Consider the following 27,229-nt stretch of genomic DNA (forward strand, 5'->3'; position numbering starts at 1 on the left):
TACAGACAGTATTTCACTTAGCGTCATTTAATAAACAGAAAAATTATTTACAGGTTTATGATGTAGAGAAATGATGGTGTTTACATCAGGTTTAAAGTCATTGTGAAGATTTAATATAAAGCGTGTGTGTGTGTGTGTGTGTGTGTGTGTGTGTGTGTTTGACATGTACAGCCTCAGGACAGAAGTTTGTGAAGCATCCAGCTCGCTCCTCATGCCGGTTCCTCATAGGTGGTAGAAGTTCAGGACTCACTCTCTAGTCTCTCCTCGGGGCAGGACCCCAGGGTGAAACGGAGGTCCTGGTCCCGTGGGTACTGCGCTCCCGCGTTAGTGTTAGCATTGTTAGCATCGTGTTCAGGCTGGCTGAAGATTAGCGCTCCTGGAGAGGAATACGAGGACGAAGGCTTAGTCTCTTTCAGATGCTGAGAGTCTGAAGAAGTGGGCTTGCTTTCTGAGGCATGCTGAGAAATTAGCTGCAGGAGAGTAGACGCCATGTCGCTATGAAGATCATCTGACTGTGCAGATGGAGGGGCCGGGGTCGCGGGGTCATGGGGCAGCACTGAGGGTGGGGCGAGAGGCTTCTCACTGAAGAGGGTTGAATCTAAAATAACAACAACACAACACAACAAGTGAGAAAACACTGCAGGTGGTGTGTGAGACGTGTGTAGTGTGTGTGATGAGTAGTGTGTGATGTGTGCAGTGTGTGGTGTGCGGTGTGTTTGTATAGTGTGTGGAGTGTGTGATGTGTGTAGTGTGTGTATAGTGTGTGGAGTGTGTGATGTGTGTAGTGTGTGTGTATAGTGTGTGGAGTGTGTGATGTGTGTAATGTGTGTGGAGTGTGTGATGTGTGTAGTGTGTGTATAGTGTGTGGAGTGTGTAATGTGTGATGTGTGTAGTGTGTGTGTATAGTGAGTGGAGTGCGTGATGTGTGGAGTGTATATAGTGTGTGGAGTGTGTGATGTGTGTAGTGTGTGTGTATAGTGAGTGTAGTGTGTGTATAGTGAGTGTAGTGTGATGTGTGTAATGTGTGTGGAGTGTGATGTGTGTAGTGTGTGTGTATAGTGTGTGGAGTGTGTGATGTGTGTGTGTGTGTGTATAGTGAGTGGAGTGTGTGATGTGTGCAGTGTGTTTGTATAGTGTGTGTGTGTGTGTGTGTAGTGTGTAGTGTGTGTCTATAGTGTGTGGAGTGTGTGATGTGTGTAGTGTGTGTGTATAGTGAGTGTAGTGTGTGATGTGTGTAGTGTGTGTATAGTGTGTGGAGTGTGTGTGTAGTGCAGACATGGGCCACACACGGCCTGTTGGGTTTATTAATCCGACCCGCCGAGCGTGATCATATTCTATTAAAATAGATACGGGTAAACTTGGTTCAATTGATCTTTCCCCTGTAATGACCACGTTTCCCCTAAAGATGTCGCACTTCAGCTACATTGACCTTGTTCACGTGTATTACTCTCTTCTTCTCTTATGAGCCCTTCTGCAGAAATGAGCTTATTAAAGAAAAGAAAAGTGGATAGTGAGCGCCGAGTGTTTTTAATACGGAGTGGACAACAAAGTATTTTCAGTATTTCGCTGAAGTCCGATTAAAGGCTGAATGCCTAATATGCCAAGAAACTGTCGCGGTTTTCAAAGAGTACAATATCAGCATTCACTTTGCACTTTCCATCTGGTGTCCTGTCCCACTGTCCCCTGTCCCACTGTCCCAAGACCCTGAAACTGCACCACAAGAAGTGCAATTGGAACTGATCGATCTTCAGTCCGACTCCGTCTTAAAGGAGAAGTTAAGCTCTATTAAACTGAATGACTTTTATGCTTCACTTAACAAAGCCATGTTTCTAAACCTCCGGAAGACTTTCTTTGGTTCAACCTACGTATGTGAACAGACATTCAGCATCATGAACATCAACAATGCCCCTCACAGATCCAGTTTAACCGACCAACAGCTTGGATCTATCCTGAGAACTGCCACAACAAAACTTCCTCCAGACTTTGATGAACTGGCAAAATAAGATCAACAACACTGTTCCTACTGAAACTGAACTTGAGATTTTCTGCTGTTTATTCAACTGAAATTTAATAAATTATTAATTTAATTAATGCGTTTGTACAATAAACCTTCATATTCATGCTCTGCTACATGTTACAGGACAAATCTCTGTTTTATATATATATATATTTATATCTCTCTCCTGGCCCGGCCCCTCGGTCAAATTTTAGAACCCATTGTGGCCCATGATTCAAAAGGTTTGCCCACCCCTGGTTTAGTGTGTATGATGTGTGTATTGTGTGTATAGTGTGTATAGTGTGTATGATGTGTGTAATGTGTGAGATGTGTGTGTCTGTGTTTAGTGTGTATGATGTGTGTAGTGTGTGTGTTTAGTGTGTATGATGTGTGTGGTGTTTGGGATGTGTGCAGTGTGTGTGTTTAGTGTGTATGATGTGTGTAGTGTGTGAGATGTGTATAGTGTGTTTAGTGTGTATGATGTGTGTGTGTCTGTGTTTAGTGTATGATGTGTGTGTGTCTGCATTTAGTGTATATGATATGTGTAATGTTTGGGATGTGTGTAGTGTATGTTTAGTGTGTGGGAGGTATGTAGTGTGTTTAGTGTGTGTGTTTAGTGTGTATGATGTGTGTATTGTGTGGGACTTGTGTAGTGTATGATGTGTGAAGGATGTGTGTAGTGTGTGTGATGTGTAGTGTGCAAGACGTGCAGTGTGTGTGGCATCTGTGTCTGAGCTTAGTGTGTCTGATGTGTGTAGTGTGTGATGTGTGTAGTGTGTATGATGTGTAGTGTGTATGATGTGTGTAGTGTGTATGATGTGTGTAGTGTGTGTGTTTAGTGTGGGATGTGTGCGTTTAGTGTGTGTGTATGATGTGTGTGTGGGATGTGTGTAGTTTGTTGGATGTGTAGTGTGCAAGACGTGCAGTGTGTGTGACATCTGTGTCTGAGCTTAGTGTGTCTGATGTGTGTAGTGTGTGGATGTGTGTAGTGTATGATGTGTGTAGTGTGTGTGTAGTGTGATGTGTAGTGTGTATGATGTGTGTGTGTATGATGTGTAATGTGTATGATGTGTGTAGTGTGTGGATGTGTTTGTCTGCATTTAGTGTGTATGATGTGTGTGTGTGTGTGTGTGTGTGTGTTTAGTGTGTGGAGGTATGTAGTGTATGATGTGTGTGTGTGTGATGTGTAGTGTGTTTAGTGTGTATGATGTGTGTGTGTGTGTGTATAGTGTGTATGATGTGTGTGTGTTTAGTGTGAATGATGTGTAGTGTGTGGATGTGCAGTGTGTGGGATGTGTGCAGTGTATGTGATGTGTGTGTTTAGTGTGTGTCTGCATTTAGTGTGTATGATGTGTAGTGTGTTTAGTGTGTATGATGTGTGTGTGGGATGTGTGTAGTGTGTTTAGTGTGAATGATGTGTGTAGTGTGGGATGTGTGTAGTGTGTGTGTTTAGTGTGCAGTGTGTGGGATGTGTGCAGTGTATGTGATGTGTGTGTGTTTAGTGTGTGTCTGCATTTAGTGTGTATGATGTGTGTAGTGTGGGATGTGTGTAGTGTGGGATGTGGGTAGTGTGTTTAGTGTGAATGATGTGTGTAGTGTGGGATGTGTGTAGTGTGGGATGTGTGTAGTGTGTTTAGTGTGAATGATGTGTGTAGTGTGGGATGTGTGTAGTTTGGGATGTGTGTAGTGTGTTTAGTGTGAATGATGTGTGTAGTGTGGGATGTGTAGTGTGTGTGTTTAGTGTGCAGTGTGTGGATGTGCAGTGTGTGGGATGTGTGCGTTTAATGTGTGTCTGCATTTAGTGTGTATGATGTGTGTAGTGTGATGTGTGTGTGTTTAGTGTGTCTGCATTTAGTGTGTATGATGTGTAGTGTGGGATATGTGTAGTGTGGAATGTGTGTAGTGTGTTTAGTGTGAATGATGTGTGTAGTGTGGGATGTGTAGTGTGTGTGTTTAGTGGGCAGTGTGTGGGATGTGTGCAGTGTGTGGGATGTGTGTAGTGTGTGGGATGTGTGCGTTTAGTGTGTGTCTGCATTTAGTGTGTATGATGTGTTTAGTGTGGGATGTGTGTAGTGTGATGTGTGTGTTTATTGCGTGTCTGCATTTAGTGTGTATGATGTGTGTAGTGTGGGATGTGTGCGTTTAGTTTGTGTGCATTAAGTGTGTATGATGTGTTTAGTGTGGGATGTGTGTAGTGTGTGGGATGTGTGTGTTTATTGCGTGTCTGCATTTAGTGTGTATGATGTGTGTAGTGTGTGGGATGTGTGCAGTGTGTGGGATGTGTAGTGTGTGGGTGTGTGTGTTTAGTGCGTGTCTGCATGTGTTTAGTGTGGATGTGTGTAGTGTATGATGTGTGTGTGTGTGGGATGTGTGCGTTTAGTTTGTGTGCATTAAGTGTGTATGATGTGTTTAGTGTGGGATGTGTGTAGTGTGTGGGATATGTGTGTTTAGTGTGTGTCTGCATTTAGTGTATGATGTGTGTGTGTGGATGTGTGCAGTGTGTGGGTTGTGTGTAGTGTGTGGGTGTGTGTGTTTAGTGCGTGTCTGCATGTGTTTAGTGTGGGATGTGTAGTGTGTATGATGTGTGTGTGTGGGATGTGTGTGTGTGTGATGTGTAGTGTGTGATGTGTGTTTGTCTGTGCTTAGTGTGTGTCTGCATTTAGTGTGTATGATGTGTGTAGTGTGGGATGTGTAGTGTGTGTGTTTGGTGTGTGGGATGTGTAGTGTGTGGGATATGTGTGTTTAGTGTGTATGATGTGTAGTGTGTGTGTTTAGTGTGTATGATGTGTGCAGTGTGTGGGATGTATGTAGTGTGTAATGTGTGGTGTGTGTTTGATTGTGTTTAGTGTGTATGATGTGTGTAATTGTGTGTAGTAAGGACAGTGTCATTCCTCAGCAGCAGACTGAACTCCACACAACCTCTCACACACTCGTGTCTGACAGTGTCGTGTGTGTGTGTGTGTGTGTGTGTGTGATATAGTGTGTATATTAGAATAATTACCTCATTTCTACACTTTACAGGTGTGTGGAGGCGAATTAATCTATTAAGTTGGTGATACACAATCAAAATTTACACGAGTAAGTAAGAGGATAAAAATAGCATTAAAATAGAACTGTATTAAAAAAGAGGTATAAAGTAAATAAAGTATGAATGAGATGGAGGATGGAGGTATGAACGAGATAGAGAAATAAATGAGATAGAGTAATAAATAAGATGGAGGTATGAACAAGATAGAGGATGGAGGTATAAATGAGATAATGGATGGAGGTATAAATGAGATGGAGGTATAAATGAGATGGAGGATAGAGGTATAAATGAGATGGAGGTGTAAATGAGATGGAGGATAGAGGTGTAAATGAGATGGAGGATAGAGGTATAAATGAGATGGAGGTGTAAATGAGATGGAGGTATAAATGAGATATAGGATAGAGGTATAAATGAGATGGAGGTATAAACAAGATGATTGATGGAGGTATAAATGAGATGGAGGATAAAGGTATAAATGAGATGGAGGTATGAACAAGATGATTGATGGAGGTATAAATGAGATGGAGGTATAAATGAGATGGAGGATAGAGGTATAAATGAGATGGAGGATAGAGGTGTAAATGAGATGGAGGTGTAAATGAGATGGAGGATAGAGGTATAAATGAGATGGAGGTGTAAATGAGATGGAGGTATAAATGAGATGGAGGATAAAGGTATAAATGAGATGGAGGTATGAACAAGATGATTGATGGAGGTATAAATGAGATGGAGGATAAAGGTATAAATGAGATGGAGGTATGAACAAGATGATTGATGGAGGTATAAATGAGATGGAGGTATAAATGAGATGGAGGATAGAGGTATAAATGAGATGGAGGAATAAATGAGATGGAGGAATAAATGAGATGGAGGTAAATGAGATGGAGGATAGAGGTATAAATGAGATGGAGGTATAAATGAGATGGAGGATAGAGGTATAAATGAGATGGAGGTATAAACAAGATGGAGGTATAAATGAGATGGAGGATAGAGGTATAAATGAGATGATTGATGGAGGTATAAATGAGATGGAGGATGGAGGTATGAGATGGAGGTATAAATGAGATGGAGGTATAAATGAGATGGAGGTATAAATGAGATGGAGGTATGAACGAGATGATTGATGGAGGTATAAATGAGATGGAGGATAGAGGTATAAATGAGATGATGGATGGAGGTATAAATGAGATGGAGGTATAAATGAGATGGAGGATAGAGGTATAAATGAGATGATGGATGGAGGTATAAATGAGATGGAGGTATAAATGAGATGATGGATGGAGGTATGAGCAGGATGGAGGTATAAGCGAGATGGAGGTATGAGCGAGATGGAGGTATAAGCGAGATGGAGGTATAAATGAGATGATGGATGGAGGTATGAGCGAGATGGAGGTATAAATGAGATGGAGGTATAAATGAGATGATGGATGGAGGTATAAATGAGATGGAGGTATAAATGAGATGGAGGATAGAGGTATAAACGAGATGGAGGTATAAATGAGATGATGGATGGAGGTATGAGCAGATGGAGGTATAAATGAGATGGAGGTATAAATGAGATGATGGATAGAGGTATAAATGAGATGGAGGTATAAATGAGATGGAGGATAGAGGTATAAACGAGATGGAGGTATAAATGAGATGATGGATGGAGGTATGAACGAGATGGAGGTATGAACGAGATGGAGGTATAAATGAGATGGAGGTATAAATGAGATGATGGATGGAGGTATGAACGAGATGGAGGTATAAATGAGATGATGGATGGAGGTATGAACGAGATGGAGGTATAAATGAGATGGAGGTATAAATGAGATGGAGGTATAAATGAGATGGAGGTATAAGCTCCTACTACAGGCAGTTATTTCTCCTGTGAGAAATGAAATTGTGCTGTTTAAGTGAACAGAAGTCTGAACCTGGTCTGGAGAAAAAAATAAAAAAATAAAAATGGATTTATACACTCATGGGGGCGGAGCAACAACCTGTCATTTAAAAAGAAACCTTAGAATTTATATTAAAAACTCAGTAATATGTAGAAAACAATATTAAATATAGCCCACACTTTTTTATAAACAATTATATATGATTTAGTTTTTACACACATTCTAATTAATAAAAGTAACTATATATAGGAGGTGGTAGCTCAGTGGTTAAGGCATTGGGCTTTGGCTCAGAAGATCACAGGTTCAAATCCCACCACCACCAAGCTGCCACTGCTGGGCCCTTGAGCAAAGCCCTAAAACCCTCCCCTGCTCAGTTGTAAGTCGCTCTGGATAAGGGCGTCTGCCAAATGCCGTAAATGTAAATATTGTCTGTTAGGAGATAAAGATATCATTGTGGTGGTGGTGAAAATCCTGCAGATTTACAATCAATATCTTTAAGAAACAAAGAAATGTGGAGGTGTAACAGCTGCTCTGGTGTTTATTTTTATTATTTCAGATTTGGGTATTTTTAATAAACAAAATTTAATTCAATAAAACTGAAATCTTGCCCCGTATGATGTAAGCACGTGTTTTTTCTCTGGTACAGGTCAAGAGGGGGCGGAGTCTCGCTCACGCTGACCTCACACAGGAAATGACATCAAATATTCACAGTAAACAGGAAGTGGGGAAAATGTATGGGGTAAAACTTCACCCCCAGCGTCCTCGTCTGAGTAAACAAAAATATATAATTACACATCACAAATTTAAATTTATCGAATTTAAATATGTAAAAAATTTTATTAAAACGTGAAATTAAATCTAATAAATACAATTATTGCAAATCATAAATATATATATATATATATATATATATATATATTAATTGTAATTAATCTTCAGATTATTTATTTAAAAGTAATAGCTCAAAAGATTATACAAATATTTGAGAGAAATATTAGCAAAATCAAAAGTTTCTTATTAGGAAGAAATATTATAAATAATTAATGTAAATAAAAACATTAGACCTTATAAAAATACATTTAAAATATCAATTATTTCATCAAAACTTTAAATTGTACGAATATTTTCAGTTTGGGTCGATTATTTTATAGTGTTTTATATTTAATTTATGTATATATTTATTTAACCCCATGTATTTTTATTAAATGTTATTTTATTAATTTTTAATAAGACTATTTTAATATTATTTAGTAAGTCATTACATCATGTTATGAATAAACCCATATTATTAATAGTAATAAACACTGGTTTGCTTGGAGTGTGTACAACTGATGAGTAGTGGATCAAAAACACAGCGCCCCCTGAGGAGTGTCAGTGACACTGCAGTTTCTCAGCACTATGAAACCTACCACGTGCAAAAAAAACCCCCCCAGATGAAAACGGAAAAAAAGAAAAAGAAAAAGACATGCTGCTTGTTCAGCTCATAATTTATTCAATGTGAAGGCCGAGACGTCACACTGCATCACCACGTTCCCTCACTCACACACACACACACACACTTAGAAAAGAGTGATCTATGCAAAAAAAAGAAATAGAACAGAACAAATGAAGCTCAGGAGACGAAGCTGCAAAATAGAAATCCAATCATCCTCTGTACGTGTGATCAGAACTCAACTGTAGATATCGGAGTGATTATATACGTTATAACACTAAAACACTATACTGTGTGTGTGTGTGGGTGTGTGTGTGTGTGAGAGAGATCAGAGCTCCTGTACCGATTAATGACTAGAGAAATAGTCAGAGGGTCACGTCAGCATTCCACTACTCCTTTCTCACACAAACACTTCTTTAACAAATTGGATAAATCTGTGTGAGGAAACTACATGGCTGAGAGAATGACACCTCCTGTCAATCATTTTATAGACACGCCCCCACGTGATAACCTTTTAATAACCTAATCCTGAAGAATGCAGACAAATCTCACCTATCTTTAATCTCAGAGAGAGAGAGAGAGACTCTCCAGGACTCACTCTGTAACTTGAGCATCACCCTGATTAGTGCTATATTTATGTGTGTATAATTTGTTAGTTTTAACATGGAGCTCGCAGGGTTTTTTAAGGAAAGTTCTGTGCAGGCCACGCCCACAGGAGAGACTCGGCGGCTGGCGGAGGTAGTGTATCTGTAGCTTGGGTTGGTCTGTAAAGAGAAGCGGATGGAGGTCTGTTTGTGTGTGATTGAGCTCGTTAACGAGGCATTAACGGGGTTAACGAGAGGAGGGAGACATGAGGAATGTGGGAATGACAGAGGACATGGAAAGATGCAGCACATGATGATAGAGGCATGTCTTCACGTTCTGTTGTGTGTGTGTGTGTGTGTGTACCTATAAAAAAATATCGCTGCCTCCTGTAGAAATCGAGATGGTTTTAAAAACGTAACCAAAAATGAAAAAGATTTGAAACAAACAAATTTTGATTTATTTTAACTTTCTTCAGTGAGTCACTTCTACTGTTGGAACAAAAAAATAATAATGAGAAACATCTCAAAAATATACAATCGCTCTAATAAGAGGAGATTTAACACTACAAGGAGCCGTGTGACCAGGGCTCCCCAATCTGCTTTTGGCCAATCATAGCCCTCAGTATGCTTTGAGCCACACCACCTAGAGAGTAAACTCAGACTTGCCCTTGCAGTCAGTGCCGGAAAGAGAGGCGGAGCCGCTTCTGGTCACCGCCCCGTCTGACTGGACCCCGTTGCTCTCCTCGCCTTGGCCCAGCCCCTGGGGCGGAGCTTTAATCAGCTGGCTCAGGAGCAGCGCGAGGAGGCCTGTAGGATCTTCTGAAGGCGGGGCTTCTGGGGGAGGAGCCTCAGGTTGAGGAGCTTCAGGAGGAGGAGGAGGAGGAGCAGCAGCAGCCGGTACGTTATTGGACGCCTGAATTAGAGACGATAGGGTGTGACTGAGCAGCTCCAGTTGATGGGTGGAGTCAGCATCTGGGGCGGAGTCAAGGACAGGAAGTGAAGAAGAGGAGGAAGAGAGGAGCTGCTCAGCCATCTGAGGAAGAGTGAGACGCTCAGTCTGACCCTGCAGCAGGTTTAACAGGACCGCCATCTCCGTCTGATTCAACTGATCAGCTACTGCACTCAGACCTGTGCACGCGCACACACACACACACAATACAGTGTTAGACACTTTCATGTGACAGAAGTGTGTGAGGATTAGACACTAATGTGTTAACACACACACACAGTATATAAATATGTATGTACACAGTGCTGTGTGTGTCAGAAATAGACCTGTGAAATCAGTGTGTGTGTGTGTGTGTGTGTGTGTGTGAGATGTACACCTGTGAGATCAGTGTCTGTGTGTGTGAGAGAGATGTACAACTGTGAGATCTGTGTGTGTGTGTGTGTGTGTGTGTGTGTGTGTGTGTGTGAGAGAGATGTACACCTGTGAGATCAGTGTGTGTGTGAGATGTACACCTGTGAGATCAGTGTGTGTGTGAGAGAGATGTACACCTGTGAGATCAGTGTGTGTGTGTGTGTGTGTGTGAGAGATGTACACCTGTGAGATCAGTGTGTGTAAGAGAGAGATGTACACCTGTGAGATCAGTGTGTGTGTGTGTGTGTGTGTGTGTGTGTGTGTGTGTGTGTGTAAGAGAGATGTACACCTGTGAGATCAGTGTGTGTGTGTGTGTGTGTGTGTGTGTGTGTGTGTGTGTGTGTGTGTGTGTGTGTGTAAGAGAGATGTACACCTGTGAGATCAGTGTGTGTGGCTGGGGAGCTGCTGGAGAGGAGCTGGCTGCTGATTGGTTGTTGTCTCGGCTGGTTGTGCTCCCCGAGTCCTTCTGCTGCACTGCTTTCTGAACAGGCGGGTCCTCGGTCAGCCCACTCTGCCTCTGTCTCCGCCTCTTCTTACTCCACAACTCATGACAGTCCTGCCAGTGGGGTAAACTACACACACACACACACACACACACACACACACACACACACACACACACACACACACACACACACACACACACACACACACACACAGTAAGGCCATATCCACACTGTTTTTGTTTGATGTATATTTTTCTTTCCATTGTGTTTCCCTCCACACTGATGGTGTTTTTAAACAATGAAAAACACTGTTTTCGTGTCTCAGCGTGGGGAAAATGCACGCTTTCAAGAACGATGGCGGGTTTATTTTTTATTGCTGCGACATTTCAAAGAGCCGGAAAAAGGCGGAAATAACGCGGTTCGAATCGTGTTCCGTTTCGCTCGTGCCCTGTACAGGAACGTGAGCGATTCCAGACATTTCAGTGTGGTTTTGGGAATCGATTGAAAACGAAATTGTGGACATGGAGAGCTTTTTAGATGAGTTTATCTGGATTAGTGTAGACGGAGCCTGAGGCAGATGACCGTGGTCACATGAGGAACCTTGAGGACACTCACTCTGGAGGTGGCATCTTGCTGGGGTCGACGTCAGAGAGGAAGCCGCTGGCCAGGGCCTGCTCTGCTGTACACCTGCGCAAGGGGTCGAGGGTCAACATACGGTCAAACAGGTCCAGAGCTGGAGAGGGCAAACTGAGAGAGAGAGAGAGAGAGAGAGAGAGAGAGAGAGATAGATATGTATTTTTTTTCCCTTTAACACCACAGCTATGCTCATGGTGAAAGTCAAAGTCACGTTAAAGTGAGTGTTAGTCATTCAGGGGGCAAAGCAGAATGATGTTAGGCTCTGAAGTGCAGATCAACATATAACAGTCAGTAGGATAGAAAGGTACCGTGTTTCCCTGGAAATAAGATCACGTCTTATATACGTTTCTGCTCCAAAACAGGTACGGCTTATTTTCAGGGAATATCTTATCGTTTCATGTAGAACAATCTACCGGTACATCTGTTGATGTATGGGACAAAAATCTATCCATCATTTACTTCATATTGCTCTCGTTATCATCATCATCCAGTCTGAAGATCTTAACGAGGGCTTATCTTCAGGGAAACACGGTAACAAGACAGTAGACAATACACAAAGATAACAATAGACACTAACAAGGCTAAAGATTGCAGTCAGTACAGGCACTGAGGCTTACTGCACAATCGTTCACACTGTAGGGTTTAGTGCACAAGTGGCAAAAATAAACAGATAAAAATAAAGTGCTCAAGTGATGAGAGAGAAAGAGCACGAGTCTGCATAGAGCACACCATCAGAGTGAAAAAGTGTGAGGTTCAGCTGTTATAGTCATGACGGGTCAGTAGGGTCTTTTGGGGTTTTTTTGTTTGGTTTTGGTTTCAGTTTGGTTTTTAGTTGCCAAAGTTTAGTTTAACAACAAATAAACTAAATTTAGTTACGGCTCATTTTTCAAAAAAAAAGCTTAAATACATTTGGATTGACTGTTACCATGGTAATAGTGTGAGTGAATTATACCATATACAGAGCAGCCTATACAATACTTGGCTACAACACAAACACACAAACACACACGTGAACTCACAAGGAGAACTCCTCGCGTAAGCGGCGTCTGTACTGCTTCTTGGGCTTCATGGTGTTGAAGTAAGGCAGCTTAATGACGTCAGGCCACGCTGCAGGACACGGACTGCCACACAGACGACTGTCACACACACACACACACACACACACACACACACACACACACACACACACACACACACACACACACACACACACACACACACACACACAATAAATATCCAAGATAAACAGAAAGGGTTCTTAACATACACAGGTATAAACAGGAATATATTCATACTGATTTTAATAAATTCATACTAATACATTTTAATTAGTTTATCAATTTTAGTTATATGACATGACCAAAAGTATGTGCACCCCTGACCATCATACTCTCGTGATTCTTCCCCAAATTGCTACGTGCGCGCACATACACGCACACAAGTATAAAATGTCTCTATATGCTGTACCGTTATAGTTTTTATCAGAACGCAGATTCCCAACCCTGCTCCAGCCTGATGATCCTGTACACACACCTTGATGGTGTGAAGGATGGACTGGAAGATCTCTAGCCCTGACCTCTTCAACCACAACACTTCTGTAATGAATTGAAACGGGAGACTCCTTACTTCAGTGTGTGACTAACCCCCATAGCCTTCCCCCAAGTCTAGCAGAAAGCTTTCCCAGAAAACTGGAGCTCACAACAGCAAAATGAGGTTCAGCATGTAGTATATACAGGTGTGCTGCCCAGGTGTGCACATACTTTTGACTAAATGGTATACTGCCCCTCTGTAAGTGCTCGAACACAGACCTGATGAGCTCGAGCTGCAGAAGCTCCTGGTTCGCCTGGAAAATGGGCTTCTTGGTGAAAAGCTCTCCCAGAATGCACCTGGACAGCAAGGAGAGGAAAAGCAGTGTAAGTAAAGGACAGATTTATGTGCGTGATGATATCGCCCCCTAGTGACAGCCAGGGAGAGTGTAGAAGCCTCTCACTGGCTCTACAGGAAGTGATGTAAGGAGACATGCGATGCTCGGTGTGATGGGGGTTAAAGAATAATATTATTTTCATATTGACTGAGTGTGTGTGTGCGTGTGTACCCGCAGCTCCAGACATCAATGGCAGGTGTGTATCTCTCCTCTCCCAGCAGCAGCTCAGGTGGGCGGTACCACAGTGTTATCACCTTATTGGTGTACGGCCGACTGGAAATGACCAATCGGAGACGAGTTCAGTAAAACACACACACACACACACACACACACACACACACACACACACACACACAGTAATGCACTATACATAAGAATCAAAGAATACAGTGAGCTCACCTTTCCTCTGAGTTATAGAGACGAGCCAACCCAAAATCAGCCAGCTTTATCTGCCCACTGCGAAGAGGAAGGGGTAGAGTGGGGGAGGGGGATATAGTGAGGGGAGAAGGAGGAGTGAAAGGAGAGAGGGAGAGAGAGAGAGAGAGAGAGAGAGAGAGAGAGAGAGAGAGAGACGGAAAGGTGAACAAAGAGAAAGTAAACGGTGGAGAGAAAGAGGAGATAAAGGAAGAAGAGAGAGGGGGTTATTTATGTTTGCATGTACACTCACTTTAACAACTGCATCACATCATAACATTCACACTGTACAGAAGGACAACATTGTGTGTGTACCTGTTGTTGAGCAGGATGTTGGAACACTTGATGTCCCTGTGTAGGAAGTTCTTCTTGTGACAGTAGTCAAGTCCCTCCATCAGTTGCCTCATGAAGCTGCGGATGTGTTCGTGTGAGAAGGAGACGAGACCCGACTCCAACAGTCCCATCAAGTCGTGGTCCATGTACTCAAACACCAGGTAGAACGCTCCTACAGACACACACACACACACACACACACACACACACACACAAAGTAAAGCCAAATAGATTACTTCTTGGTAATGGAATTACTGAAGTCATGTGAGCAGAGGTTTTTCTTACTGTCAGCTGTGTGTGTGTGTGTGTGTGTGTGTGTGTGTGTGTGTGTGTGTGTGTGTGAGAGAGAGAGAGAGAGACCTTTGTCCTTTTTGAAGTCAAGAGCATCCTGCTTGTCGGTGACGATCTCCTTCATGTTGACGACACTGCGGTGGTTTAACTGTCTGAGGATTTTAATCTCGCGAATGGCTGTGATGGGGAAGCCCTCCTTCTCATTATCCAAACGCACCTTCTTTAGGGCCACCAGCTCACCTGCACACACGCACACACACACGCACACACACACACACACACCTTACAGTTGCGCCAGACTCCCATGAGCTCAATGAATCACACACACACCCACCCCTACACCCACACCCACCCACCTACACCCACCCACACCCACCTACACCACACCCACATACCCACCTACACCTACACACACCACCTACACCCACACATGCCCATACACACCTACCCACCCACCCACCTACACCCACATACCCACCTACACCCACCCACACATACCCATACCACCTACACCCACATACCAATACACCTACACCCACACACCCACCTACACACACACATACCCACCTACACCCACACACACCTACACCACACACATACCCATACACACCTACCCACCTACACCCACACACCCACCTACACACCCACACACCTACCCACCTACACCTACACACACACACATACCCACCTACACCCACACCTACACCCACCTACACCCACACACACATGCCACCTACACCCACATACCCATACCCACCTACACCCACCCACACATACCACCTACACCCACCCACACATACCCATACCCACCTACACCCACACCCACATACCCTTACCCACCTACACCCACATGCCCATACCCACCTACACCACAAACCCATACCCACCTACACATACCCATGCCCACCTACACCCACACACACATACCAATACACCTACCCACCTACACACCACACACACACCCACCTACACATACCCATACACCCACACACCTACACCCACACACACCCCAACCCACACCCCTACACCCACACACATACCCACCTACACCCACAAATACACATACCCATACATACCAACACACCTACACACACACACACACCCACACATACCACACACACACCTACTCACACCCCTACACACACACTACACCCACACATACCCATACCACCTACACCCACACATACCCACCTACACCCACAAATACACATACCCATGCATAACACACCTACACCCACACACACCTACACACACACCTACACCCACCTACACACACACCTACCCACCTACACACCTACACCCACAAATACACATACCCACCTACACCCACAAATACACATACATTCCAACAAACACCTCCCCATACCCATCTACACCCACATACACTTACCAATACACACCTTCAAATACCCATACACACCTACACACACCTCCCCATACCATACCCACCTCCCCATACCCATCTACACCCACACACACATACCAATACACACCTTCAAATACCCACACACACCTACACACACCTACCCACCTACACATACCCATACACCCATACCCACCTACACACCCACACACATACCCATACACCCACCTACACATACCACACACCTACTCACACCTCCCCATACGCATACCCATCTTTCCCATACCCACCTCCTCATACCCCCTTTCCCATACCCACACACCTCCCCATACCCCTACACCCACACCTACACCTCCTCACCTACACCCACACCCACCTATACATACGCACCTACACCACAAATACACCTACATACCAACACACCTCCCCATACACACCCACCTACACCCACACATACACATACCAATACACACCTACAAATACCCATACCCACCTCCCCATACCCCCCTTTCCCATACCCATACACCCATACCCATCTATACACACACACACACACACACACACACACACACACACACACACACACACACCTGTGTCCTTCTCTCTGGCTTTGTACACCTGGCCGTACGTTCCTTCTCCGATGATGCCTATGATGTCGAACTTGTCCACACAGCGTTTTCCCCAGTCGATCTGTGTCTGTCTCTTCTCACCAAAACGAGGAGAGCAGAACCTACACACACCAACACACAGTTGGTCTTGTCTGTAATCATTATGGCTGTGTGTCCTGCAGAATTTCCACAAAAAAAATTCACACACTTACTTTGGTCTCTTCTTATAAGTGGGCTGTACAGGAGGCAGGGCGTCTTGCACTGGCGAAAGGGGCGGAGATGAATCCATTCCAGTTAATAAAGGTGGGAGGGGCAAATCACTGAGGAGGCGTGTCCTAACCTCTTTCTCCCTCTCTTTCTCCCTTTCTCTCTCTCGTTCTTTCCTGGAGGTACGGTGAGTGGGCGTGGCCTTCTTCGGGCTGAGGAATTAAACATCCATTAAAAAGACACTATTACACATATTGCTGTGTGTGTGTGTGTGTGTGTGTGTGTGTGTGTGTGTGTGTCTACACACCTGTCCCTGCAGTCTCCCAGTAGTACCGGTGGTAGGGGGAGGGGTGGAAGCGTGGAGGTTTTGATAGGCGTGGATTTGTGGGCGGGGCTTTTGGACTGAGGCAGTAGGGCTGAAGATGTAGGTGGGACCGAAGCAGGAAGTGGAGGAGGGGAGTTCAGAGGAAGTGGTGGTGGAGAATTTAATGGAAGTGGGGGCGGAGAATTTAATGGAAGTGGGGGTGGAGAATTTAAAGGAAGTGGGGGCGGAGAGTTTGCAGGAAGTGGAGGAGGGGGCGGTGCTACGTCTATTTCCCCTGATGAAATGAGATTGGGAACAGAAGAAAGCTCAGGTGCTGGGGGTGGGGCTGGCTCTGGCTCCACCTTCTGGTCTGGAGGTTGAGTGGGCGGGGTCACAGCCGGTTGAGTGGGCGGGGTTGCAGCCGCCCGAGCTGCTGCTGCGGCTTGTCTCTCTTTTTTCCTGCGTGTAAGCTCCGCCCCCAGGCTCGAAGAGATGGGCAGGCGAGAGGAAGGAGATCGGCTGGCTGGGCGGCTCCTGGAGGCGGAGCTCCCACTGGCTCCACCTAGTGACGAATGTTTCTTGCTGCGCGAGTGTGAGGCGGATCGGCGAGAGGACGAGTACAGAGGAGAGCGACTGCGAGACCTGATCGAGCGTCTGAAAAACAAAAACGCACAAAAACGCTCATATCTGATGATCATGTGATCTACTAATCATTAGTGTGGCCATGCCCCTAAAACAAAGGGTTGCAGGTGTGTGTGATAATGCGGAGTGTGTTAAAATTGTAACTGTCCAGAACTTGAACATGAACATGAAACAGTAACATTGTTGTTTCTATGGTAACGGCAATATAGCTAATAAACTGCTAGCAGTACAGGAAAGCTGCAGTACAATAATCTCAGGTGAACTGGATTTATTTGCCAATAGGTTACAGAACTTGCTATAGTATTGAGACCAGTGTCGGGGGGGTCAGGGTCAGTAAAGTACTCTACTGGTCTAAACACTATCAGAAGCACTGACCTACATTGACAACATAAATTCTAATGTTTGTTCCATGAAATTGTATTAATTTCTTCCATCAGTTTCTTCTCTTCATGTGGTAGTGTTTCTCTCGGCTGCACTGCTTCAGTACGTGTATGTGGATGGTAGATTTTTTTGTCCAATCAGATTTCAGCCTCTATGTGCTGCCATGTGAATCTAATCTGCTCAGAGCCTTCAGAATCAGTACTGCTGGACTTTTACCATAGAGAATATTACCAACAGCTCTGTTTCTTTATCCAATCAGATTTCAGATTCTCCTCACAGAGCAGATCACTGGCCCAGAATAGCGTCAGCATTTTTCCATCCTCTGATTGGTTGTTCAGAGGGAAACTGTTACAGCCGAGTTCAACTGGTAAAACACGTGTGTAGCTCTGCATGGATGTATGTGATGATGGTCTATAATGGAGGTGTGTGATGGCGGGTGTGGACGTAAGTGAAAGGTGTACAATGGAGGTGTGTGATTGTGTATAATGGAGGTGTGTGATGGTGTGTGATGGCGGGCGATGGAGGTGTGTGATGGAGGTGTGTGATGGAGGTGTGTGATGGAGGTGTGTGATGGAGGTGTGTGATGGAGGTGTGTGATGGAGGTGTGTGATTGTGTATAATGGAGGTGTGTGATGGTGTACGATGGAGGTGTGTACAACAGTGGTGTATAATAATAATGATGGTGTACAATGGAGGTGTGTGATAATTGTGTATGATTGAGGTGTGTGATGGTGGTGTCGATGGAGGTGTGTGATGATGGTGTGTGATGGCGGGTGTGTGATGGTGGTGTAGAATTGAGGGTGTGATGCTGGTCTATGATTGAGGTTTGCGAAGGCGGTGCACGATGGTGGTGGGCGATGGCGGTGTACAATGGTGGTGTGTGATGATGGTCTATAATAGAGGTGTGTGATGGCGGGCGATGGAGGTGTGTGATGGAGTGTGTGATGGTGGTGTATCGTGGTGTGATGGAGGTGCGTGATGGAGGTGCGTGATGGAGGTGCGTGATGGAGGTGTGACAGTGGTGTATAATGGTGTGTGATGATGGTCTATAATAGAGGTGTGTGATGGAGGTGCGTGATGGAGGTGTGTGATGGAGGTGTATGATTGAGGTGTGTGATGGTGGTGTATAATGAAGGTGTGTGATGGTGTGTGATGGCGGGTGTGTGATGGTGTGTGATGGTGGTGTACGATGGAGGTGTGTGATGGCGGGTGTGTGATGGTGTATGATGGAGGTGTGTGATGGAGGTGTATAATAGGTGTGTGATGGTGGTGCATCATGGAGGTGTATGATGGTGGTGCGATGGAGGTGTGTAATGGTAGTGTGTGATGGTGGTGTATCGTGGTGTGATGGAGGTGTGTGATGGTGGTGTATAATGGTGTGTGATGGAGGTGTACAATGGAGGTGTGATGGAGGTGTGTGATTGTGTATAATGGAGGTGTGTGATGGAGGTGTGTGATGGAGGTGTGATGGAGGTGTGTGATGATGGTGTATGATTGAGGTGTGTGATGATGGTGTATGATTGAGGTGTGTGATGGCGGGTGCGTGATGGAGGTGCGTGATGGAGGTGCGTGATGGAGGTGCGTGATGGAGGTGCGTGATGGAGGTGTACAATGGAGGTGTGTGATGGAGGTGCGTGATGGAGTGCGTGATGGAGTGCGTGATGGAGGTGCGTGATGGAGTGCGTGATGGAGGTGCGTGATGGAGGTGTGATGGAGGTGGGTGATGGTGTACAATGGAGGTGTGACAGTGGTGTATAATGGTGTGTGATGATGGTCTATAATAGAGGTGTGTGATGGAGGTGCGTGATGGAGGTGTGTGATGGAGGTGTGTGATGGTGGTGTATAATGAAGGTGTGTGATGGTGTGTGATGGCGGGTGTGTGATGGTGTGTGATGGAGGTGTATGATGGTGGTGCACGATGGAGGTGTGTGACGGTGTATGATGGAGGTGTGTGATGGAGGTGTATAATAGGTGTGTGATGGTGGTGCATCATGGAGGTGTATGATGGTGGTGCACGATGGAGGTGTGTAATGGTAGTGTGTGATGGTGGTGTATCGTGGTGTGATGGAGGTGGGTGATGGTGTACAACGGTGGTGTACAATGGAGGTGTGTGAAGGTGGCGTATATAATGGAGGTGGGTGATGGAGGTGTGTGATGGCGGTGTGGGCGTGGGTGATAGGTGTACAATTGAGGTGTGTGATGGAGGTCTATGAAGTAGGTGTATGATTGAGGCATATGATGGAGGTGTGTGGTGATGGTGTATGATGGAGGTGTGTGATGGCGGTGTGTGATGGTGTTTGATGGTGTGTGATGGCGGTGTATGATTGAGGTGTGTGATGATGGTGTATGATGGAGGTGTGAGATGGCAGGTGTGTGATGGTGTATGATGGAGGTGTATGATTGAGGTGTGTGATGGGGGTGTGTGATGGCGGGTGTGTAATGGTGTATGATTGAGATGTGTGATGATGCTGTATGATGGTGGTGTATAGTGCAGGTATTTGATGATGGTGTATGATTGAGGTGTGTGATGTCGGGTGTGTGATGATGGTGTATGATTGAGGTGTGTGATGTCGGGTGTGTGATGATGGTGTATGATTGAGGTGTGTGATGGTGTGTGATGATGGTGTGTGATGGTGTATGATTGAGGTGTGTGATGTATGATTGAGGTGTGTGATGATGGTGTATGATGGAGGTCGGTGATGGAGGTGTGTGACGTGTATGATGGGGTGTGTGTGACGGTGTATGATGGGGTGTGTGACGGTGTATGATGGGGTGTGTGACGGTGTATGATGGGGTGTGTGACGTGTATGATGGAGGTGTGTGGTGTATGATGGAGGTGTGTGACGGTGTATGATGGAGGTGTGACGGTGTATGATGGAGGTGTGTGACGGTGTATGATGGAGGTGTGTGACGGTGTATGATGGAGGTGTGATGGTGTGTGATGGAGGTGTGTGATGTCGGTGTGATGATGGTGTATGATGGTGTGTGATGATGGGGTGTGATGATGGTGTATGATTGAGGTGTGTGATGGTGTATGATTGAGGTGTTTGATGATGGTGGGTGATGGAGGTGTGTGATGATGGTGTATGATGGGGTGTGTGACGTGTATGATGGGGTGTGACCGTGTATGATGGGGTGTGTGACCGTGTATGATGGGGTGTGTGACCGTGTATGATGGGGTGTGTGACCGTGTATGATGGGGTGTGTGACCGTGTATGATGGGGGTGTGTGACCGTGTATGATGGGGTGTGTGACCGTGTATGATGGGGTGTGTGACCGTGTATGATGGGGTGTGTGACCGTGTATGATGGGGTGTGTGACCGTGTATGATGGGGTGTGTGACCGTGTATGATGGGGTGTGTGACGTGTGTATGATGGGGTGTGTGACGGTGTATGATGGGGTGTGACGGTGTATGATGGGGTGTGTGACGGTGTATGATGGGGTGTGTGACGGTGTATGATGGGGTGTGTGACGGTGTATGGTGGAGGTGTGTGTGACGGTGTATGGTGGAGGTGTGACGTGTATGGTGGAGGTGTGTGACGGTGTATGGTGGAGGTGTGACGGTGTATGGTGGAGGTGTGTGACGGTGTATGGTGGAGGTGTGTGACGTGTATGGTGGAGGTGTGTGACGGTGTATGGTGGAGGTGTGACGGTGTATGGTGGAGGTGTGTGACGGTGTATGATGGGGTGTGTGATGGTGGTGTATGATGGGGTGTGTGATGGTGGTGTATGATGGGGTGTGTGATGATTGTATGATGGGGTGTGTGATTGTGTATGATGGGGTGTGTGATGATTGTGTATGATGGGGTGTGTGATGGTGGTGTATGATGGGGTGTGTGATGATTGTGTATGATGGGGTGTGTGATGGTGTATGATGGGGTGTGTGATGGTGTATGATGGGGTGTGATGATGGTGTATGATGGGGTGTGTGATTGTGTATGATGGGGTGTGACGGTGTATGATGGGGTGTGACGGTGTATGATGGGGTGTGTGATTGTATGATGGGGTGTGTGATGGTGTGTGATGGCGGTGTATGATGGGGTGTGTGACGGTGTATGATGGGGTGTGTGTGACGGTGTATGATGGGGTGTGTGTGGTGTATGATGGGGTGTGTGATGGTGTATGATGGGGTGTGATGATGGTGTATGATGGAGGTGTATAGTGCAGGTATTTGATGATGGTGTATGATTGAGGTGTGTGATGTCGGGTGTGTGATGATGGTGTATGATTGAGGTGTGTGATGATTGTGTATGATTGAGGTGTGTGATTGTGTATGATGGAGGTGTGTGTGATGATTGTGTATGATGGGGTGTGTGATTGTGTATGATGGGGTGTGTGATTGTGTATGATGGGGTGTGATGGTGTATGATGGAGGTGTATGATGGGGTGTGTGATGGTGTGTGATGGTGTGATGGAGGTGTGTGTGACGGTATGATGGAGGTGTGTGACGGTGTATGATGGAGGTGTGATGGTGTGTGATGGAGGTGTGTGATGATGGGGTGTGTGTGATGATGGTGTGTGATGTAGGGTGTGTGATGATGGTGTATGATGGAGGTGTGATGTCGGGTGTGTGATGATGGTGTATGATTGAGGTGTGTGATGTCGGTGTGTGATGATGGTGTATGATTGAGGTGGGTGATGGTGGGTGATGGAGGTGTGTGATGATGGTGTATGATGGGGTGTGTGACGGTGTATGATGGGGGTGTGTGACGGTGTATGATGGGGTGTGTGTGACGGTGTATGATGGGGTGTGTGATGGGGGTGTGTATGATGGAGGTGTATGATGGGGTGTGTGACCGTGTATGATGGGGTGTGTGACCGTGTATGATGGGGTGTGTGACCGTGTATGATGGGGTGTGTGACCGTGTATGATGGGGTGTGTGACCGTGTATGATGGGGTGTGTGACCGTGTATGATGGGGTGTGTGACCGTGTATGATGGGGTGTGTGACCGTGTATGATGGGGTGTGTGACCGTGTATGATGGGGTGTGTGACCGTATGATGGGGTGTGTGAGTGTATGATGGGGTGTGTGACGGTGTATGATGGGGTGTGTGGTGTATGGTGGAGGTGTGTGACGTGTATGGTGGAGGTGTGTGACGTGTATGGTGGAGGTGTGTGGCGGTGTATGGTGGAGGTGTGTGACGTGTATGGTGGAGGTGTGTGACGGTGTATGGTGGAGGTGTGTGATGGGGGTGTGTGTGGTGTATGGTGGAGGTGTGTGACGGTGTATGATGGGGTGTGTGACGTGTATGATGGGGTGTGTGATGGGGGTGTGTGTGATGTATGATGGGGTGTGTGATGGTGGTGTATGATGGGGTGTGATGATTGTGTATGATGGGGTGTGATGATTGTGTATGATGGGGTGTGATGATTGTGTATGATGGGGTGTGTGATGGTGGTGTATGATGGGGTGTGTGATGATTGTATGATTGAGGTGTGTGATGATGTATGATGGGGTGTGATGATGGTGTATGATGGAGGTGTATAGTGCAGGTATTTGATGATGGTGTATGATTGAGGTGTGTGATGTCGGTGTGTGATGATGGTGTATGATTGAGGTGTGTGATGATTGTGTATGATTGAGGTGTGTGATTGTGTATGATTGAGGTGTGTGATGATTGTGTATGATTGAGGTGTGATGATTGTGTATGATGGGGTGTGTGATTGTATGATGGGGTGTGTGATTGTGTATGATGGGGTGTGTGATGGTGTATGATGGAGGTGTATGATGGCGAGTGTGTGATGGTGTATGATTGAGATGTGTGATGATGGTGTATGATGGAGGTGTGTGACGGTGTATGATGGAGGTGTGTGACGGTGTATGATGGAGGTGTGATGGTGTGTGATGGAGGTGTGATGTCGGTGTGTGATGATGGTGTATGATGGAGGTGTGTGATGTCGGTGTGTGATGATGGTGTATGATGGAGGTGTGTGATGTCGGTGTGTGATGATGGTGTATGATTGAGGTGTGTGATGTCGGTGTGTGATGATGGTGTATGATTGAGGTGTGTGATGGTGTGTGATGGAGGTGTGATGATGGTGTATGATGGGGTGTGATTGTGTATGATGGGGTGTGTGATGTATGATGGGGTGTGTGTGATGGTGTATGATGGGGTGTGTGACGGTGTATGATGGGGTGTGTGACCGTGTATGATGGGGTGTGTGACCGTGTATGATGGGGTGTGTGACCGTGTATGATGGGGTGTGTGACCGTGTATGATGGGGTGTGTGACCGTGTATGATGGGGTGTGTGACCGTGTATGATGGGGTGTGTGTGGTGTATGATGGGGTGTGTGATTGTATGATGGGGTGTGTGACGGTGTATGATGGGGTGTGTGACGGTGTATGGTGGAGGTGTGTGACGTGTATGGTGGAGGTGTGTGACGGTGTATGGTGGAGGTGTGTGACGGTGTATGGTGGAGGTGTGTGACGGTGTATGGTGGAGGTGTGTGACGGTGTATGGTGGAGGTGTGACGGTGTATGGTGGAGGTGTGACGGTGTATGGTGGAGGTGTGTGACGGTGTATGATGGGGTGTGTGATGGTGGTGTATGATGGGGTGTGATGGTGGTGTATGATGGGGTGTGTGATGGTGGTGTATGATGGGGTGTGTGATGATTGTGTATGATGGGGTGTGTGATGATTGTGTATGATGGGGTGTGTGATGATTGTGTATGATGGGGTGTGATGGTGGTGTATGATGGGGTGTGTGATGATTGTATGATTGAGGTGTGTGATGGTGTATGATGGGGTGTGTGATGGTGTATGATGGGGTGTGATGATTGTATGATGGGGTGTGTGATTGTGTATGATGGGGTGTGACGGTGTATGATGGGGTGTGACGGTGTATGATGGGGTGTGTGACGGTATGATGGGGTGTGTGACGGTGTATGATGGGGTGTGTGACGTGTATGATGGGGTGTGTGACGGTGTATGATGGGGTGTGTGACGGTGTATGATGGGGTGTGATGATGGTGTATGATGGAGGTGTATAGTGCAGGTATTTGATGATGGTGTATGATTGAGGTGTGTGATGTCGGGTGTGATGATGGTGTATGATTGAGGTGTGTGATGATTGTGTATGATTGAGGTGTGTGATTGTGTATGATTGAGGTGTGTGATGATGGTGTATGATGGAGGTGTATGATGGGGTGTGTGATGTATGATGGGGTGTGTGATTGTGTATGATGGGGTGTGTGATGGTGTATGATGGAGGTGTATGATGGCGAGTGTGTGATGGTGTATGATTGAGATGTGTGATGATGGTGTATGATGGAGGTCGGTGATGGTGTATGATGGAGGTCGGTGATGGTGTATGATTGAGGTGTGTGATGGTGTATGATGGGGGTGTGTGATGGTGTATGATGGGGGTGTGTGATGGTGGTGTATGATGGAGGTCGGTGATGGTGTATGATTGAGGTGTGTGGTGATGGTGTATGATGGAGGTGGGTGATGGTGTAAGATGGTAAGTTGTTCAGCTGTAGCTCACCGAGACACAGGACTGGTGCTGCAGGAACGTCTGTTCGTGTACGGGCTGCCATCCCGGTCATAGCTGGAGGACCTCCTGCGCGAGTACGGACTCTCGGATCTCTGTCTGCTCCGGCGTGAGCTGTCCCGGTACGGGCTCGGGGTGTTGGCGCGGCGCCGGGACGAGTACCCGTCCTCAGGATCCACAGGGGAGGAGACGGAGACGCCGACCGCACCGCCGCCACCACCACCACCGGTTCGAGATGACTTGCGGTTTTTGGAGGTCTTGCGGCGGTTGCGTTCCGAATGCTCACGCTCGTGTTCGTGCTCTGGTTTGTTCCGGTGAGACGGCCGGTGAGTCGAGCGGTGAGACGTCTCATGCGATTCTTTGCTTTTGCTTTTCATCGAGGTCGAGCTGGAGGACTCTGGGAGCTGCAGAGCAACGGACGACTCCGCGGTGGCTCGTCTCGAAGCAGAGTCGACGTCTGGCCTTGAGACAGCCCCGGCAGACGCGAGCTTGTCTCTGCTTTTCCGCTTCGCGTCTTTCGCCTCCCGTTCGGTGGCCCTCTTCGCCCTGACGTCCCGGTCCCCGTCGGCACCCGATTCCCGGACCCGGTGGGGGTCTTTGGACTTTTTCCTTGAGCGTTTGCGTTTATGAGTCCGGATCTCTTTGCCGCGGTACGCCTCGTCCTGCGGTTTCAGGGCCGGGGCCACAGGGAGGTCCAGGAACTCGTCCGAGTCGGAACTGATGTCATCGTATTCCACCAAGGGCTTAATGGAGACGACAGGGGGCTCCACTGGGGAATCTGCCCTGCTGCCGTGTTTGGACGGTTTGTGGCGTTTGTTGTGCTTCGACAGGGATGAGGATGAAGATGAGGAGGATGAGGAGGAGCCTGTGGATTTGGTCTGATGAAGCCTGGAGTCGGCGCTTCCGGTGGCGGCCGGTTGGTGTTTGTATTCAGTTTCCGACTTCCGCTTGGTGACATGATGTCGGTCTGAGCCAGGCATACCTTATTCCACCGACCACCGGTCCCTTTCTGTGGGAAAGAAATCACACACAAATCCACTGAAACACACCGAATCACACACACACACACACACACACACACGCACACAGCACTGTAATGGAACAGTATCTCACACAGTTGGCGCTGCTCACGGCTTTATCCGGAACTCATCCCCGGCCAGGTTCTCCTGCAGCGCGCCTCCGGGTCTCCTCTAGCGTTGAGAAAGTCCCCCGATGAAGCGAGCATACAGCCCGCCTTACACTCCTTCTCCCCCGCTCTCAGTGTCGCTCAGGGTGAGATCTCCAGGAACCTGTTTAAGCCCCACACACTGTTAGTAAGGACACTGCGGACTCTCCTCGCCTTCTGATGCTAGCTAATATGCTAAGCTAATCGTAGCCACCTAGCAAAGCGAGCGTTTTGCTCCAAAAATAAAAAAAGATGAAAGAATCTCCTTTTTCAGTGTTTTATCCTTTTCCGTGCACCGAGGTTTTAGACTGGAGTCTTTCGGAGACTGAGAAACGAGCAGAAGTCCATCATTAATGGACAAAACCAGTGACTAAACTGGAGAAGAAAAAAAGAACAACTTTGTAAAGCCGGTTGTTCAGTTCTGTTTACATGATTCGCTTTTTAATAGTTCAGTTAGTTTCTGTATCAGTTTATCATTTCTCGGTAATAATCACAGATTCGTGTGCAGAATTTATTCCAGTTTATTTTTGAGCGGCTCTGGAAAGAAACCAGGCCGAGATTTAGGGCGATGTTCGCGGATTTAAAGAGCCGCTCCACGGCCGCTTCACTGCACGGAGCCCGCGGCGGCCATTGTTGCTAAGCTGACACACCACTGCGCGCTCCCGCGGCCCGCCTGCCTCACTGATCCTGCGCGTGCGTGCGTGCGTGCGCGCTCACAAAAGCACATTTCCGGAGTT

General features: G+C 46.5%; 1 protein-coding gene across 1 annotated transcript; it reads right to left on the minus strand.

The window, feature by feature from the left end:
* Positions 1-27,229, minus strand: cdk12 (cyclin-dependent kinase 12). The gene is made up of 16 exons (XM_046835521.1): positions 26,441-27,229; positions 25,322-26,336; positions 16,813-17,463; positions 16,511-16,717; positions 16,281-16,420; positions 14,397-14,567; positions 14,019-14,208; positions 13,689-13,745; positions 13,461-13,562; positions 13,174-13,251; positions 12,385-12,501; positions 11,345-11,476; positions 10,655-10,855; positions 10,353-10,384; positions 9,590-10,051; positions 1-598 (listed from the first exon to the last, which is right to left on the minus strand). The coding sequence occupies exons 2-16, from the start codon at positions 26,305-26,307 to the stop codon at positions 240-242; spliced, it is 3,885 nt and encodes a 1,294-aa protein (XP_046691477.1). The 5' UTR covers positions 26,308-26,336; positions 26,441-27,229; the 3' UTR covers positions 1-239.

This window comes from Silurus meridionalis, chromosome 22 (genome assembly GCF_014805685.1).
Source record: "Silurus meridionalis isolate SWU-2019-XX chromosome 22, ASM1480568v1, whole genome shotgun sequence".
Classification (NCBI taxonomy): domain Eukaryota; kingdom Metazoa; phylum Chordata; class Actinopteri; order Siluriformes; family Siluridae; genus Silurus; species Silurus meridionalis.

Excerpts from the sequence above, each read along its gene's own strand:
- cdk12 (XM_046835521.1), bottom strand. The coding sequence starts at position 26,307 with ATGCCTGGCTCAGACCGACATCATGTCACCAAGCGGAAGTCGGAAACT. Across the intron at positions 14,568-16,280 it reads AGCCAGAGAGAAGGACACAG|GTGAGCTGGTGGCCCTAAAG; the intron begins GTGTGTGTGTGT and ends GCGTGTGTGCAG. Across the intron at positions 10,385-10,654 it reads CACACACTGATCTCACAGGT|GTGTACATCTCACACACACA; the intron begins GTACATCTCTCT and ends CTGATCTCACAG.